This window comes from Micromesistius poutassou (assembly GCF_964030765.1).
Source record: "Micromesistius poutassou genome assembly, chromosome: 18".
Taxonomy (NCBI): Eukaryota; Metazoa; Chordata; class Actinopteri; order Gadiformes; family Gadidae; genus Micromesistius; species Micromesistius poutassou.
This window is the reverse complement of record NC_140288.1, coordinates 3090341-3106907: the sequence shown is the minus strand read 5'-3', so window position 1 is coordinate 3106907 and position 16567 is coordinate 3090341. Positions and strand designations below refer to the sequence as shown.

Genomic DNA, 16567 nt, shown 5'->3' with positions numbered 1-16567 from the left:
GGGACGTCGTCCAGCGCGGCGGACTCGTTTTAAGGAACCCAGAACCCAACAGGCTGAATGCCCCTTAATGGGAGGGGGGCATGGGGGGGGCAGGCGACACCAGATGCACCCCGAGCTTCTACCCCCGCTGTAGGGGCCAAAATGCATATTTGGTCTGTTTGTTTATTGTTTATTTTGAAAGGTCACTCATACTGTTTTTTTGGTCATGTCACTTCCGTTTTTTGATTGACACGTGGGTGTGGTTTAGGGGGGGGGGGTAAGAGAGAAAGGGGGTTAGTGGCGCTCCTGATTTATATTTTCTGTTTACCGTCAAATCGTCAAATCACCAAGAATAAATCATCATACAACCAAGAATTAAATCGTCAAACAATAAACATCACTGGACTTGGATTCATTTGAACGACGCGTAACTGCCTGGAGCCCACCTAAGGCCTCTTAGCGACCTTTTATAGGAAAACTGTCGCTACACCCGCAGTTTTCTGAGGGATGTTGATGTTGTGTGTGTGTCGTAGTGCGACTCCCCTCGACAGCTTCGCCATTCTTGCAGCGTCCGTTTCCTTTTTACGCTTAGCAGACGCTTTCGTCCAAAGCGGCTTACCAATTAAGTACGTTTTTCGTAAGAAAAGGGAGAAAATATATATCGCTGTCGGTGCAGTAAGGATGTTCATAGAACCAAGGGCCAAGCACTAACTATCGCCCAGGTTAACCCCGTTACCCGTATACAACAACGATAGCTAGGATGAGATGCTACACAACTAGTAGTCATTCCTATGACCTCTTATGGATACATGGGTAGAGACCTAAGGTTTTTGCTCTTGCATTGTATGTAAATATGATATGAGATGCCAACTTCAATAAACTGAACTGAACTGTACTATATTTAGTATAGTAACTAACTTATTACTATAACTAAATACTATAACTAAATACTTAGTACTATAAGTATTATTATATTGTACTATAAGTACTATTAGTACTATAACTAAATACGACGCACAATAAGTGCGTCCATCAAGTGCCAGGACGTACGACATACAACAAGTAGGACGGGGGTGGGACATCGTCCAGCGCGGCGGACTCGTTTTACATCCCCCCTGACCCCGTTTGACGAGCCCTACGACCTGTCTCCCCTCTGTGTGTGTGTGTGTGTGTGTGTTTGTGTGTGTGTGTGTGTGTGTGTGTGTGTGTCCCCTCTCTCTCTCTCTCTCCTCTCTCTCGTCCCCAGGGCTACAGGACCGGCTACCCCCTACCGCTGCCCGGCCCTGCAGGGCAAGGGCAAAAAGTACAGCGACGCTGCCGACCCTCCCTCCCCCACGCCACGCCCCACTCCCACGCGGGCTCCTACTCCTACGGGGAGGACAGTGACTCAGGCACGCGCTCCCCCGCTGAAGCACAGCTTCCAGCGCGGCCAGCGGTCCGCCGCCCCCCCGCCGCTGAGCGAGGACGGGGCCGACAGCGCCGGCAGCCCCAAGGCGAAGGCAAAGGTGTGGACGAACATAACACACGATCACGTCAAACCCTTGCTGCAGTCGCTCTCGTCCGGTGTCTGCGTGCCGAGCTGTTATTACCAAACTGCTTGGTCTGTTCCTAAACCTTTTACTGTTCCAATCCTAATCCTAGAGTGCTCTTTGGTTGACGTAGATGTGTGTGTGTGCGTGTGTGTGTGTGTGTGGTGTATATATCATGCATGGGGGTCTGCGTTGGGGGCTGGCAATTCTGAGGGCTCTCGGGGAGAATGTTAGCGTAGCGTGGATGCTAAATCGGTTCCTGCAAGTATTTTTGGACATCATGTAGCGTCTGTGTACTTTTACTGTTTTACTGTTTACATTTGAAGATCCATTTCTCAACCAACCAAGTAACCAACAAGTGATACGTTTCCCCGCTCTGGTCTCCTATGTGTTGGATATACGTAGTAGGATAGACTTAATAGATAAAGATAACTATAGCTTCCCTCTCCACCGAAGCTCAAGATGCCACTCAAGCTGCCCCCGGTGCATGCTCTTGATGTTGCATGCGATGCAGTGAAATGCATTGTGGGTGTTGTAGTTTCCCCCCCCCCCCACCGAGGCGCGAGCCGCAGGAGGCGTGGCCCCCGGCCCGTCACTGTGCAGGCGGACGTCACCAGACGTCTTATTGTTGCATGTACGCAAGACCTCCCCCCTCCCCCCCCCCACACACCCCCCCCACCACCACTTTTAGTCACTGATAGTCGTACATGTCAATGTCTTTCGTCTACGCGTCTTAATGTTGCCGTTTTGTTAAAGAAGTTTATGCAGTGAGAGAAAAACCTTTTTAAAAATATTGTACGCAAGTGAATCTAGGGTGATATAAGAAAACCATCCCTCCGTGTCAAAGGTCCAGTGTGTAGAACTGTAGTGACTTAAGTTGATCGATAATAAATCAGAATAAATCTGTTACAATCACAATCGGTTACCTTTGTCAGAGTCACCGTTGACACTGTACACGGCAAAGGTAACTACTTTTAGTTATCGAACAGGGAATCAACCTCATGAACCAACGTCTCCAAAACACGGACGTGTTAAAGAACGCACACCGACTTAATCGTCACATCCCCCTAATCGGCAAACTACCATTCGCTACACGGACTCACACTCGGATTAAGAACTCCATTATAATTGAATCCTCTGAGTACACAGGGTAGTTTGGTGAAAGGACGGCGCAGGCTCACCTTCACTGGCTAATATATGAGGTGGTCTGAGAGACGGTTAAACTTCTCTGACACTTACAGTATAACGCCACAGTGTGTGGCACATTTCATATACATCGCTCTTTATACTGTTTTCAAACGACAACGGAGCGAAATTGAATCAGTCAACAAATGTTTCAGAGCAACGGTGAATACCGCCACCCTCTTTACTTCAACTCCGCTTAAAACACCAAAAAACCAATAGATAATTAGCTAGATGGCATTCAATTCTACACACTGTGCACCTTTGACTTGAAAAGTATTTTATGTTAGAAAATAAGATCCCTAAATCAAGCTATTGTCCCGCAAAGTGTGCATAATTGCACCCGACACACGTCACACGTTGGCCATGCTGTGCATTGTACAGCAGCAGCCAATAGGAGCAGACGGTGTTAAGCCATGACCTCTGCATATAGGGTCCCTACAGCCCTCTATATCGGGCCCTCGAACAAACCCCCCCCCCCCCCCCCCCCACTGCCACCCAGCCCAATAAAAAACCCTGCAACCGCTCCTATACTGTACATTTCGGTTTGCCTCCTTTAATTTCCAGTTTTAAATTGTCTATGATCCCCCCTCCTCGAGATCTGATATATCATCCAGCCGCACGTTTGGATCTATCTGAAGCCAGGCAAAATGACGTTGACCTTTGACCTTTCTTGTTGGGCTAGTAGGAAGTGTTGTGTTGTGATGTGAGGCTCTTACTCAGTGAGTATTACGCGCCTTATGTTCACCCCCCCCCCCATACTCACTCGAACCCTCTCCTTCTCCCTCCCTCCCTCCCTTCACCCCCCTCTCCCTCTCTCCAAGCTCTCCAAACAAGCCATTCAAATTCTCCTCATCTAGCGCCTAGAGTTTGGCTCTTTTACAGCTCAGCTTTAAGTCTAAAGGAATGAATCCATACGCTTATTTGACAGTTTCTTTAAGGCGTATATCTTGATTCATCTCGAATATGTCTGTAAATACCTGCATGGAAGCACAGCATTCTTGTTTTGTATTGTTTTGTTATCACAGCTGCTCATTCAATTACATTGGTCTTAGCAAATTGGTATCGATTTTATTTCTCCAGTCCAATCCCAGTCCCCATGCTGAGCATTACCACGTTCCCGTTAGGAAATACTCCCAAGTCAGCTTGAATAGTTTATTTTCTTTTAGTGTTTTTGGTAATGCAAGCAAATAAATAGTGTGTGAGGCTTTTACAAGCCTATCCACAAGTGTGTTTCTCTATATAAGGGATAGGGTGGTCCACAATGTGTGGAGGTCAACGACGACCATAGAATACATTTTTATGTTGTTGTCTTTGGCGGAGCGGGTGGGGCCTCTGTCGTTTCTCTTTCTCGCTCTTTCGTTCTTCCTCTCTCTCCCTCCCTCTCTCGCTCTCTCTCTTTCCCTCTCTCTCCCTTTCGCTCTCCCTCTCTCTCCCTTTCGCTCTCCCTCTTTTGCGCTCTCTCTCTCTCACTCACTCTCTCTCTCTCTCTCTCTCTCTCTCTCTCTCTCTCTCTCTCTCTCTCTCTCTCTCTCTCTCTCTCTCTCTCTCTCTCTCTCTCTCTCTCTCTCTCTCTCTCTCTCTCTCTCTCTCTCTCTCTCCCCCGCTCTCGCTCAGTATCTGTGTTGTCCTCGTCGTCTGTACGGTAATGACTTTGGTGATGCCAGCTCACCGCCCCGCCCTGCCCCGTCACTGACCAATCACGCTCCGTTACAGCCCGCCTCCATCTCCCACCAGCCATCCTCCTCACACGGCATCCCTCACCACTCCTCACCTTTTCCTCACCCCCCCCCCCCCCACCACCACCACCACCACGTTTGCATCCGTTTCCATCTTTTCAGTTGGTCCTTCAGTGTGCCGATGGATTACTCTTATACTCTTAAAGGTCCCGTGACATGCCACCAGGTGTTGAGTGTGATTCGCCGTTACAAGCCGTTTTGGAAATCTGCCCCTTATGACATCACAGGTGGGCATGTCCACCTAGATGTGACGGATAGATGAGCAAACGTTTGCTACAGTCGGATAGATGAGCAACGTTTGCTACAGTCCCACCGGGGTAGGCTGGTAGACTGATCTATCCGGCGCACATCTAGGTGGACACGCCCACTCGTGATGTCACAAGGGGCCGATTTCCAGAACGGCTTGTAACGGCGAATCACACTCAACACCTGGTGGCGCGTCACCGGGACCTTTAAAGTAGATCGATGGTGATGATGATGATGATGATGATGATGATGATGAACATGAGGGATGAAGGGTTGTCCGTAACGCAGTGGCGTGGAGTTACGGTTCGTGTTTCGTCCTGGAGGCCCAAGCGCACCGCAGGACCTGTGGTCAACATGATGGTCCGTGTGTGACAAACGGCATACGTATAGTTTTTCACGACTCAAAACTTGTCAGGAGACAGATATTGTCGGGCCCCCCCGCCGAAAATAGGACTTTTGGTTTTGTTGTTGTTATTGTTGTGCGTTGTACCGTAGATGTCATCATCATTTTAGAGTTTGAATTGAGTCGCGGCGCATCATCATTGGTACACTGGACCGGGGCCATCTTACCATTCAGTTGTTTTACGGTCACCTTCTCTGATTTCAGTTTGATCAAGCATGACTCTTATCGTACTGTTCTTGCCTGTGTAGTAGTCGTGTCTCTCCGTGTGTTGTTTGTTATCGTTTGCATCGGGTCTGTTCTCCCCGTTGCTCTCGGCCCTTGCTGTAACTGCGTCTCGATCCCACAGTGGACAAAGGAGGAGGGGCAGCGCCAGGCCGCCGTGGCCAATCAGTTCATCCCCATGAACACCAACCCCAAGGACGTCCTGGAGATGAGGAACAAGGTAGACCCGCCCCCTCACGTACAGCGATACAAAAAAACATTACGATCAACTCAAGTACTATTATAATACTACTTATTATAATACTAATAATACTACTTATCAGAATCTCCTTGTTGACGTTCATTTCAACACGTTGTCAAATTTTCATTTTGTCCAAATTATAACTTTACTTGGGATACTGTGTGTTTGCTCCTTATTCTAGAAGAGAACATAGGTTTTAAATTTCCCATCACACTCCTCCATTAACCCCCTCTCTCCTCTCTCCTCTCTCCTCCTCCGCCCCCTCTCCTCTCTCCTCTCTCCTCTCTCCTCTCCTCTCTCCTCTCTCCTCTCCTCCGCCCTCTCTCTGTGTTCCAGATCCGAGAGCAGAACCTGCAGGACATCAAGACCGCCGGGCCCCAGTCCCAGGTCCTGTGTGCCGGCTCTGTGACCGAGCGCACCTTCACCCAGGTCAGTCTACCCCCCGGTCTCCGCCCGACCCCCGTAACCGACCATACAGACTGTTAGAGTACGCTAGGTCCCGCCCCCACCACCATAACCGACCATACAGACTGTTAAGAGTACGCTAGGTCCCGCCCCCTCAGCCGTGACCGACCATACAGACTGTTAAGAGTACGCTAGGTCCCGCCCCCTCAGCCGTGACAGACCATACAGACTGTTAAGAGTACGCTAGGTCCCGCCCCCTCAGCCATGACTGACCATACAGACTTTAAGAGTACGCTTTGTCCACTATGTATTGCAATATGGTACAATGCGTTGCTATTTTGCTTCGGGTGCGTGTCTGTTTACACGAAATATGTGAAGCTTTTTTTGTTTTGTTTGCTTTTTTTCCAAATTTTAATTTTTACAGCAAACAGATCCTACAATTGAACGAGTTTCTTTGTCGTCTACAATATCTTATTATTAGATTAGCAGTACATCCTACGACACATTGCCTGTATGAGTAGTGTACTCTAGTCCAGTAGCCTGAGGGCTTTACCACTGATACCAGTGATGCACCTGGTCACCAGTACACAATCGTCTACAATTCATTGTAATGCGGAAAGAAACATAGAGAGTGGAAGCCTTTTGAGTCAAGCTCAGCAGACAGAAGTGCTCCGTGTTTGCTCCATGGAGCGAGGGGGTGTAACTGACCTTATTCTCTGACCACAGAAAGTGTCTCTCTGGCAGGTGAGTAGCACGACGTGACCGCACGCTAGCCGTCATGCTAGCCGTCATGCTAGCCGTCCAGTTCAGGATCCCTCCATCTTCCCCCCCCCCCCCGGTTACTTTATGGCTGCTTATTATTTCATTTAATACTTATTATTATCATTCTATTCATCCTTTTTGCTTGAGAAACCGTGTTAATTGACAAACGGGATGCAGAGAGTTTGTCTATATACCTGGGAGGCGTTTGCAATGCAGTGCGGTTTGCATGTCGTCTCTCTGTCCGGTGGTGTGTTCGACACACACACATTCATACACCAGTCATACATGATACATACGCAAGTGACAGATGGACTGTGGCCTGGACATCACACACCTGCATTAGGGGGGGGGAACTTCAAAGCTCTAGGGCTCTTAACATGCACATTGCATGAGGAGAAAGCCGGTCTGATTCCAAACTAGTGCACCTACAAGACATTGAACCAACTAACAATGCATGGTTATGGTCTTTTGCTTCCGCACCTTTCATTGAACATTAGCTCCTCGCAAGAAGTGTGTGTGTGTGTGTGTGTGTGTACCTGGATGTGTGTGTGTGTGTGTGTGTGTGTGTGTGTGTGTGTGTGTGTGTGTGTGTGTGTGTGTGTGTGTGTGTGTGTGTGTGTGTGTGTGTGTGTGTGTGTGTGTGTGTGTGCATGCACGCGTTTATGTCCTTAGAATTGTTTGTGTACAGCGCACATGTTGATACAAGTGGGTGTGTGTGTGTGTGTGTGTGTGTGTGCGTCTGTGTGTCTGCTTGCGTGGGTATCCACACTACTAACACTGGTGCATGTGTCTGTGCCGGCCTGAGGCCTGTGACTGTGTGGTGGTCTGAGTGCTGGGTCTCTCCCACCCCCCACTGGGTTTACGTTGCAGGATGCCCGTCGGTCCGACTGTACGGACACTATCGATGGCCTAGAGGGCTCCAGCGGCTCCTATAGTCCGGCTAAGTCTTTTAGAAAGGTACTTCTATAGCACCCCTTTTGGAACCTGCATCTCACATCGATTATAATCAGCACTTAGACGCCACAAGTAGACCTGGGAACCATCGGGAAGACCCATGCACCGGGACGGGAATTACGTTTCCACCCCAGACCCCTGACTGGAGATCTGGTGACAACCAGGCGGGATGTAAATGACCTCCGTGTGTTTGTGTGAGGTGTCCCCCCCCCCCCCCCAGCATAGCCTCCTGGTTTGAGGGATTTGCAAAGAATGGATTTGAGATTCAGGGACTAATTCACTTTTTTTTTTTTTAAGTGGAAACTGTTGGTGGGATTGTGTGAGATGGTTTTTCCGGTTCTTACGTTGTTGTTGTTTTTTTAATCTTTCTTCATACGCAACTCGTTCCTGAAACAGCATGGTTGGCATTGACTAATCGTTATTCCTTATTCCTCTTATCTAACCCAACCACGTTAAATCGTGGTTATTTTGTATGTTCTTTCACATACCATGTACAGTATGTCTCGGGTATTTCTGTTACACCACGATACACATTCATACAAATGAAAACATACGGATCATAACGAAGCATCGATTAAAGAAAAAAAAGACTAAACACAAAAAAGGCACAGAATCACAAAACGTCATAAATATCTTTTCACAATCTTTAAAACCCCCAATCTGTTTCTACATGCGTTGATTGTCCACCTTTTTTGGGGGGCGCTCTTTCTTTTTTTTGTGTGTGTGTGTGTGTCATGTCTCGTCGCGGCCTGCAGGGGGAGCTGGTGACGGCGTCCAAAGCCATCATCGAGAAGGAGTACCAGCCGCGCGTCGTCATCAACAAGCAGGGCCCCAACCCCTTCAACCGGCTCACCGACCAGGAGCTGGACGCCTACCGCAAGGAGGTGGAGCTCAAGCAGAAAGGCCCAGAAGGTAACAACAGAACACGGCGGGGCGGGGAGGGGCGGGGCTCTCCGCAGGAAGCCGTCCTATGTGATGGACGGGGGGGGGGGGGAAGGAGGGGGGGGGGGGTGCACTTTTATTGATCATTAATCACTCAAGAGAATCGTCCTCATCCTCATTTTACTATTTGTTTCTGATCTCATCTTTTATCCCGTCTGCTGTTACTACTACTATAGTTTCGAAGGCACTAGTATGTAAAGGGTTGCCAATAAAGCCATTCCTAGGTAAAGGTTACCCAATGACCTCCAGCATTTTTCTTTGCTATTGTACACACGCACACACACACGCACACACACACACACACACACACACACACACACACACACACACACACACACACACGTATACACACACACACACACACACCCCAGTGCCCGGGAAAGGTGGCAAACCGAACGTGACGGCGCGCACGCCGACCCCACCCAAGAAGAACCCTCCTCCCCCCTCCCGCTGTCCGTCCGTACACCATCACCATCTTCCTCCTCCTCTTCTTCATCCTCCTCCTCCTCCTCCTCCTCGTCATCCTCTTCATCAGCGTCATCTCGAAGAGAGAGCACCGTGTCGCTAGCGCTGCCAGCCGCGCCCGCCGCCACCCCGCTCACCTCCTCCTCCTCCTCCTCCTCCTCCTGCTCCTCCTCCGCCGCTGCCGACCACAACAACTCTGCTCGCTCCGCCGTCGAGCCTGACCCCCCGACCCCGTCCTGCGGTAACCGCGGCGACAAGACCGCCGCCGCCGCCGCCAAGACCGCCGCCGCCGCCGCTGCCGACGACGACGACGAGGTCCCAGAGTCCCCCCAGAGGGAGTTCCACTGCGCGGTCCTCCGTGCGTTGAGCAAGGAGGCGCCCGCGCTGGAGCAGGATGAGAGGGAGGGTGCTGCTGATGCTGCTGAGGCCGGCCAGGGTCCAGGTACAGCAAGAGAGAGAGAGCCACCACCCACGGGGTGGGGGAGTCTCTTCTGCTGCTATAGCAACCAGATCCTTCTTTTTCTCCTCTTCCGTCCCGCCCCCTTCCCCCCCCCCCCAAGCTCGTCGTTCGACTTCGTTCCTTCTCTGCCGGGTGACCCCCAGGGCCCCTCGTCAGTCTGGTGTTGGGGGGGGGGGGTGGTGTGTGTGTGGTGCTGGTTTAATCGCGGGGCGGCCTCTGGTGTTTGACGGTGTGGTGTGTGTGTGATCCGCACCGTCGCGCACCGTCTCGAATCCTCCCTGAAGTCTTTGCTTGGTTTTTGGGTTTCGACGCAATGCGTTGGAGCGTATTGTGGGCTATGACGCAAGGAAGCGCTGCAAGATGATCGATGAAAATCTGTCCATTTTTTGTGTCACACTCACAACATTGTTGTCGTATCATCTAACAGCAAGGGGAGCCTCATGTCGGGACACAAGCAAAGTTTTTCTGACGTTTTTTTTTCCCCCTTCTAACCTCAAGTCCAGTCTTGAAATGGTGTGCTTCTGGGTCTGGCTCGTCCCTGTGTTGGTTCTGTGACGTTATTAAAAGCCTGTTTTTTAATAACGTTTTCTGGGCCGAACGTCACAAAGACGGGCGGTTGTGGGTGTGTTCTGCTTTGGCTTTACTCTTCTCTAAAGTCAAAGAATTCCTCCAGTGTGTGCATCTTCCCCCCCCTCCCCTCCTGGTTATGGCTGGTGTACGAAAATAATTCAAATTCAGTTAATATTATAATCCTCTTTATAATTCATGCTTACGCTTATACGTCCTAAATGTTCCAAAGGTGCGTTGGCTCATTTACTGTCGTCTTGCCCCTCAGACGAAGAGCACCCCGCCGAGGAGGAGGTGGAGGAAGTGGAGGAGGTGGAGGAGGAGGAGGCCAAGCAACCAGACCCCACCTGCACCCCACCCAGCACCCCGGTCCGAGTAGAGGAAGAAGGTACGTGATCACACCGGCCGCCACGCCACGGCTCGGGCCTGGGCTCAGCATGGACATCTCCCCCCCCTCCTCCTCCTCCTCCTCCTCCTCCTTCTCCTTCTCCTTCTCAACTGCCCGGAGGTTTGGCTTTGGGTTGGTTTGGCCTGTGAGCGTGTGCGTGAACAACAGAAGCAACGCAGGCGGGGGGGGGGTGGTCCCGTGGGGGGTCCGTCGTCTTCACGCGTGTCCCGCCCCGACGGGAGTTCCAGTTTATGTTGCCTCTTTTTTTAATTTTTTAACCAAACTACTCCTTTTGTGCGAGGTGCTGTTTTTTGTGTTTTTGTTTGTGTAATAACCGACCAAGAGGTATAGTTGTGTGTGTGTGTGTGTGGCGTCGTGGCGTTTTGGATGGTCTTTGGATGGCAAAACCGTGATTAGGATGAGCGCGAAGCAATAAGCGATGACGACGCGCACATAGTTGAGGGATTTATATTACAATTTACTTGATGCTTAACATTAAGTGGAGTTAACAGTCAGTTCCCTCTTGGTCGTTATTACCGTTGGATTACACCTCGACTTAGCGCCATCTGCCTTGTTAACATAAAGGCTGGTGGAGGCTTCAGAAATAAAGTCGAAAATAAATAAGATAGTTTTTGTTATTAAATGTAGTCTTCTTGGAAAATGAGCCGTGACTCATGTGTAAGGTTATGAGTCCAGCACAATGTAAACACCAGTCTGTGGTTTGTTTCTCACACAGCGAGCGACAGAGATATAGAGCGAGGGAGGGAGAGAGGGAAGGGGCTAGGACCCACGGGGTGTAATCTAATAGGAACAATGTTATAACACATGCCTTTCCATGTGCGATCCCCTTTCACTTCCATTCTCCATCTTCCGGGCTCTCTTCCTCCCCGAGGAATGGAATCTCTCCATTCTTTTTTTTCTTTTTTTTAAATAATCATTTCCCCCTTTTTTTTTCATTTTTTTTAATTTAACGCAGTGCCTGTGGTTTTGACCTGCATAGACATTTGTTTCTACTTGTGCTTGTTTTTTTCCTTCTTTGTGGCTGCGTGCTCACTCAGGAGATGGAAAAGAATACCTGTTGCCATAGTAAGTACGTCCAATCCCCATCTGAGTCTCCCGTAAGCCCCGCCCCTCCCGCCCACACCACTACTCACCTATCACGTCCATGCCCTCAGTACTGACCCCGCCCCCCCCTCCCCTCCACCTACCTCCACTACCAACACCGACTGCATGACTGTGTTCTTCTTACTAACCCTCTGATTGGCTGCGTTGACGCCTCACCGCACCGCCGCCAAGCCCCCTGGGGGGGGGTGGGGGGGGCGGGTCTCTCTTCCTTGGTTACTGTTGCTGAGGCGGGGGGTTTTGTTTCACCAGCTCCTCCCTTATCCCCGGAGTGATCAGCAGAAGGACCGAAACATGACGGCAAAAAGTAAATCAAGTCAACACCAAAGTCCACTGTTTTGAGTATCGTTTATCGGCTGTTTAGAATGTTTGGCAACTTTTATTTACCCAAGCCACTCACACGCAGTCACCTGCTCGACCAAATACATATTTGTTCGAAGGAAAAACATAACATTGTATTGTGATGTGTGTCGGTCGTAATGTTAGGAACGACCACTGCGTCTTCTTCTTCTTCTTCTTCTTCTTCTGTGGTGTTCAGGGAAGTGGAGAGAGCCAGGTGAAACAACCCCCCCCTCCCTCACAGCATATACGTAGATCCAACCTTCTTTTTACTCTGTTGTGTTCGCTAACCTTCCTACCCTGCATTCAACCACAACTCGTCTCACAAAGTTAACCTATCCTAACACAAACCAACCAACCCACCTTTACCCCTTATGTGTTATCGGTCATGAATCGACAAGGTAACGTATGGGATCCCTGCTCAGAAATGTTGTTGGGTTTTCTGTGTGTGTCTCTCTCTCTACAGACGAGTTGTTCACCAGGTAAAACTAAAGTGTGGGCTTTTTACGGGGCAGAACGGCTTTTCTAACGGCTCTCCGTTATTTGGCTTTGAATCCCGCTGTTGATAACATTAGACCGGCCATACGGCCCCAGCTGTGTGGCGTTTTATCATATGGCTTCTTTGTGTCCTGTTAAAAACAAAAGGGGGGATAACGCTCCGTGTTTGTCGACGTGTCTGACATTCTGAGTCTGTTAGCATGCGTGTGCTCCTAAGTGGCTTTAATTGTCTGGCGCTATTGAGTGCACATGGTGTGTGCTTCTAATGAGGCTTGGGGCCGCAGCGGACTGCGCTGTCGTGTTTGTGGCTGAAAAAAATAAATAAATAAAGCACAGCAGCCATATTTGGTTTCGGTGTCCCTGTTGGACCCGCTGAATGATGATGTTGTCACAGCGCTTATTGCTGCCCCCCGGAGTAGTAGTCGTTTATTGAATGTCGAGTGTTTTCTATAGAGCGAGACCACGAGCGTGGCATATTGTCGCAATTATTCAACGTCGGGGATTAATTTGATAGCCGCGCTTCCCGGTAAACAAAGTGAAGTGCGACGGCGTGACTGTGAGACTGGCTGGCTCATTATACAAGTCCTAACCTGTGGTTAACGCGGCTGTGAGGCAGATGCACCTGTGCTTGTCTTTACATTGAGGCTGCTGCTGCTGCCGCTGCTGTCGTAGTTCTACTGGATCTGTCTAGACACTTGTATTTATTCTTTCTTACACAGGCTGCAAATGAACACGAGAACCGCTCTCCTTAAGATTTGCCTGTATAAATGAAGGTAAAATAAAGAGTTGGAGTGAACGTGTGATTACACATGAGGAAGTTTTGTGGCCTTTTTCTTTGCAAGACGGAGTGGTTGTTGGGGAAGAAGGCACGTGAGAAATGATGGCAATCTTGTCTCTATGAAAGATACAGATGAGTTTATCGATCCCGGAGGAAATGATTTAATGGCTCCCAGGAGATTTCGGTGGATGTTTATAAAGTTAGCGTTGGCTTTGTTGTCATCCCTGAGTCACAAGAGGGAGTTGGGATCCTGTGAATGCTTAGCGTAGGCTAGGTGAATGTTTGTGACACATCTATTCTACAAGTTATCTTTTAGCTCATCTCTTAGCTTTGTGAAGGTTAAAAAAAACGGTTTTTCTTATGTTGGTTGGTACGTTGTAATAATGTTGATATTTGCCTGTTCATAGCTGTATTGTCTTTTATTATCTTCTTGAATTATTGAAGGGCGCAAATTCTATTTTGGGTATTTGGTGCGTTGTTAATCGTCTGGCAGTGTTGTATCAACGTGGCTACGTTAATTCCCGGGGTCAATAATAATAAGAATCCTAGCAGTGACGGCGAAGGCCCCAAATCCCGCACACATGTCCGGTCTATCCACCCGCCTGACTAGCCCCCCCCCCCTCGACCTCCCTCCCGCCAATCACAGAGTCCCTCCCGGATCCCACCTCCAAGGACGAGAGTGACGCCGCCACCCTCCGACAGACCCTGCCAGACCTGACCCCGGACGACCCCTCCGACGCCGCCGCCCCCCCCGCACTCCCGGAAGCCGAAGACTCCGCCCCCGCCCCGGTTGCCACGGAAACGGCAGCGGAGGAGGAGGAGGAGGCGGCGACGGCGGCGGCAACAGATGCGGCGGCGGCGGCGGCGGCGGAAGGGGAGGAGACCGGCGAGGGGGTAGAGGACGGGGACGAGTCGCCCAGCAAGTCTCCGTCCAAAAAGAAGAAGAAGTTCCGCACTCCGTCCTTCCTGAAGAAGAACAAGAAGAAGGCGGAGGCCTAGAGGAGGAGGAGGAGGAGGAGAGCGCTAGGTCTGTCGTGGGAGGGAGGGAGGGAGGGAGGGGGGGTAAAGTCTGGCTTACATCTCTTTTATTTTATATATATATATATATATATATAAATATAATATTTTTCGTCCTCTGCCATTTTACCCACTGCGGAAAAAAAAAAGCCACTCACCCAAACCCACTTGGAGGCCGTTACTCTCAACGTTTTGATATTGGGTTCTTCATCGGCTCGTTAACCTGCGTCTCCTTGTTTAGAGTGTGCCAATCTTTTTATACAGCGTCAAGCAGACAGGTCAGGGGGGGCGGCTTTAGAAATGTGTGGACCTCCTAGTGGCTTCTTAGGTCAGGGTGATGTAATCACTAGTTTTTTGTTTTTTTTGGCCGAGGCGTTTTTAGTTTTCGTGCACGTGTAACTCCGCGTGCTCACACACACCGGATGTGTGTGTGTGAACACGTCGAGTTCAGGCTTTTATTGTCCTGCCTTTAACGTGTCACGCCGTGTTTACTGATATGTACTGGGATTGTAACGAAAGACTTGTACAGTCTTTTTGAATATGAAAAATGCAAAAAGAGTCGCCTGAACGCCTGTTTCCTCTTACTGGTTCCAAAGTGGAAACCTACGACCCGTAAAACCCGCTTGATACGAGACATAAGCAACACTGTCTTGTGTGGAGAGGATTCTTTGCCTAATCCCGAGTCAAAATAAAATCAGATTTCTATCTTCTAATGCAATAACCCATTCATAACCTAAAATCCATGACTAAACGTCCACCCACAGCTGCCCCCCTGCTCCGGTTATTTTAAATCAACCTATGAAGATGTTTTTTAAATTGATAGAGCAGTACGCCTCGCTGTACGATAACGACATGAGCTTTAACGTTGCGTTGCTAGGCGCTTGATGCGAAACTCAAAAGGGGTGACCGCTATGCAGCTTATGTCACGGATTATATTTTTAAGAGTATCGCCTTTTTGTGCTGTTCAGTTTGAAGGAATGTGTTAAAAAAAAAAAAAAACCTGTTTCGTTCGCTTTTTTCTGTCTTTTTAACCGGCTTGCTTCTGACATGTCCTCTAAATACAATGAAAAGCAGAGTCTACACACAAATGTCTCATGCTGAATGAATGGTATCTCATATCTGATGTTATTTTGAGCTCTCGTAGACCCGCGTAGCGTCTGTGAAGGTGCTGTGAACCTGGTCTTTCTTTATGAACCACTTCTTCTCGTGTCTCAGTCACCATCGGGACCGTTGCGGTCTGTTTAAGAACAGGCGGTGTTATCACTAAGAGATCGTTTTACGTCCTTGACGCTTCTGTGCAGACACTTTCCTGTGAAAACAACAACAACAAAAAAAAAAGAAGTATTTACTCTGTAATGTATAATCGATGATGGGAAACACAATTAGTTTGTTATTGAGGTTGCCAGATTAACCACTCCCGAGACAAGAGATGAAATATCGACAAACTCTGCCTAGGGGAATCGACGAATCATGGCTGTGAAATGTTGCTTCCTTTTCTTTTCTTTTCTTTGAACAACAGTAGGTACCAAATGGGATATTGAAGGTTGACAGTGTATAGGCCTGATACGTCCTTGCTTTTGTTATAAAAAAAAAAAAACTACTACTACGGTGTATTTACGATGTGTCATGCAAGCGGAGGAAGTCTAGGCCCATATAAGGACTGCATGGCATCAACCTGCATATTGCTTGTACTCCCAACATGACCGTAAACTCTCGCGCTCCTACACTATTGTTTTGTACTTTTTGCATTATACATGATACTAAACTACTTGTAATTAAGCTTTTTGTTTTATCCACTATTCAATTTTTCTTTAGATTCACACACACACACACACACTTATGATGAATTGTATTTACTGTCTGACCCATTTTTCCATTTTAAATGTGTTATACTGCATCTATAGACTTGCAATCAATGATTCTTCATGGTACTGTTGCTTTTTCATCCTTGAATAAACACTCTACTGTGAAAATGTACTCTCTTGGTTCACGTGTGTTTTGTATGATAATTAAATGTTAATTAGTTCAATGTTAATTATTTAAATCACATCTTACATTTAGCTATCGTGCCTTGACCGTCCATATGTTTCTATTAAAATGGTGACAAATAACTAAAAAAATTTGACATGCATAATTACTGACCAGAAAAACGTTGAGGGAACCACAGTTTGATGATAATGAGTGATTATATTTAATATTCAGATCTTATCAAGATTATGACAAATTGAAGATTAAAGATACATCACACAGTTGGTCAAAACAGTATTCCCCCCCTCCCCTCCATTTGCGTCGGAAAATTATGCTACGATGGTGACTGAATGGGCTGTTG

At 48.6% G+C, this 16567-nt stretch overlaps 1 protein-coding gene across 1 annotated transcript in view; it reads left to right on the top strand.

Moving 5' to 3' along the window:
- add1 (adducin 1 (alpha)) overlaps positions 1-16215 on the top strand; it is a 28432-nt gene extending 12217 nt beyond the window's left edge. The window contains 8 exon segments of the mRNA XM_084483246.1: positions 1226-1381; positions 1383-1484; positions 5425-5520; positions 5878-5970; positions 8418-8574; positions 9140-9511; positions 10365-10484; positions 13868-16215. Coding sequence (XP_084339372.1) covers positions 1226-1381; positions 1383-1484; positions 5425-5520; positions 5878-5970; positions 8418-8574; positions 9140-9511; positions 10365-10484; positions 13868-14220 — 1449 coding nt within the window. The 3' untranslated portion in view covers positions 14221-16215.
- The last annotated feature ends 352 nt before the right edge of the window (positions 16216-16567 follow it).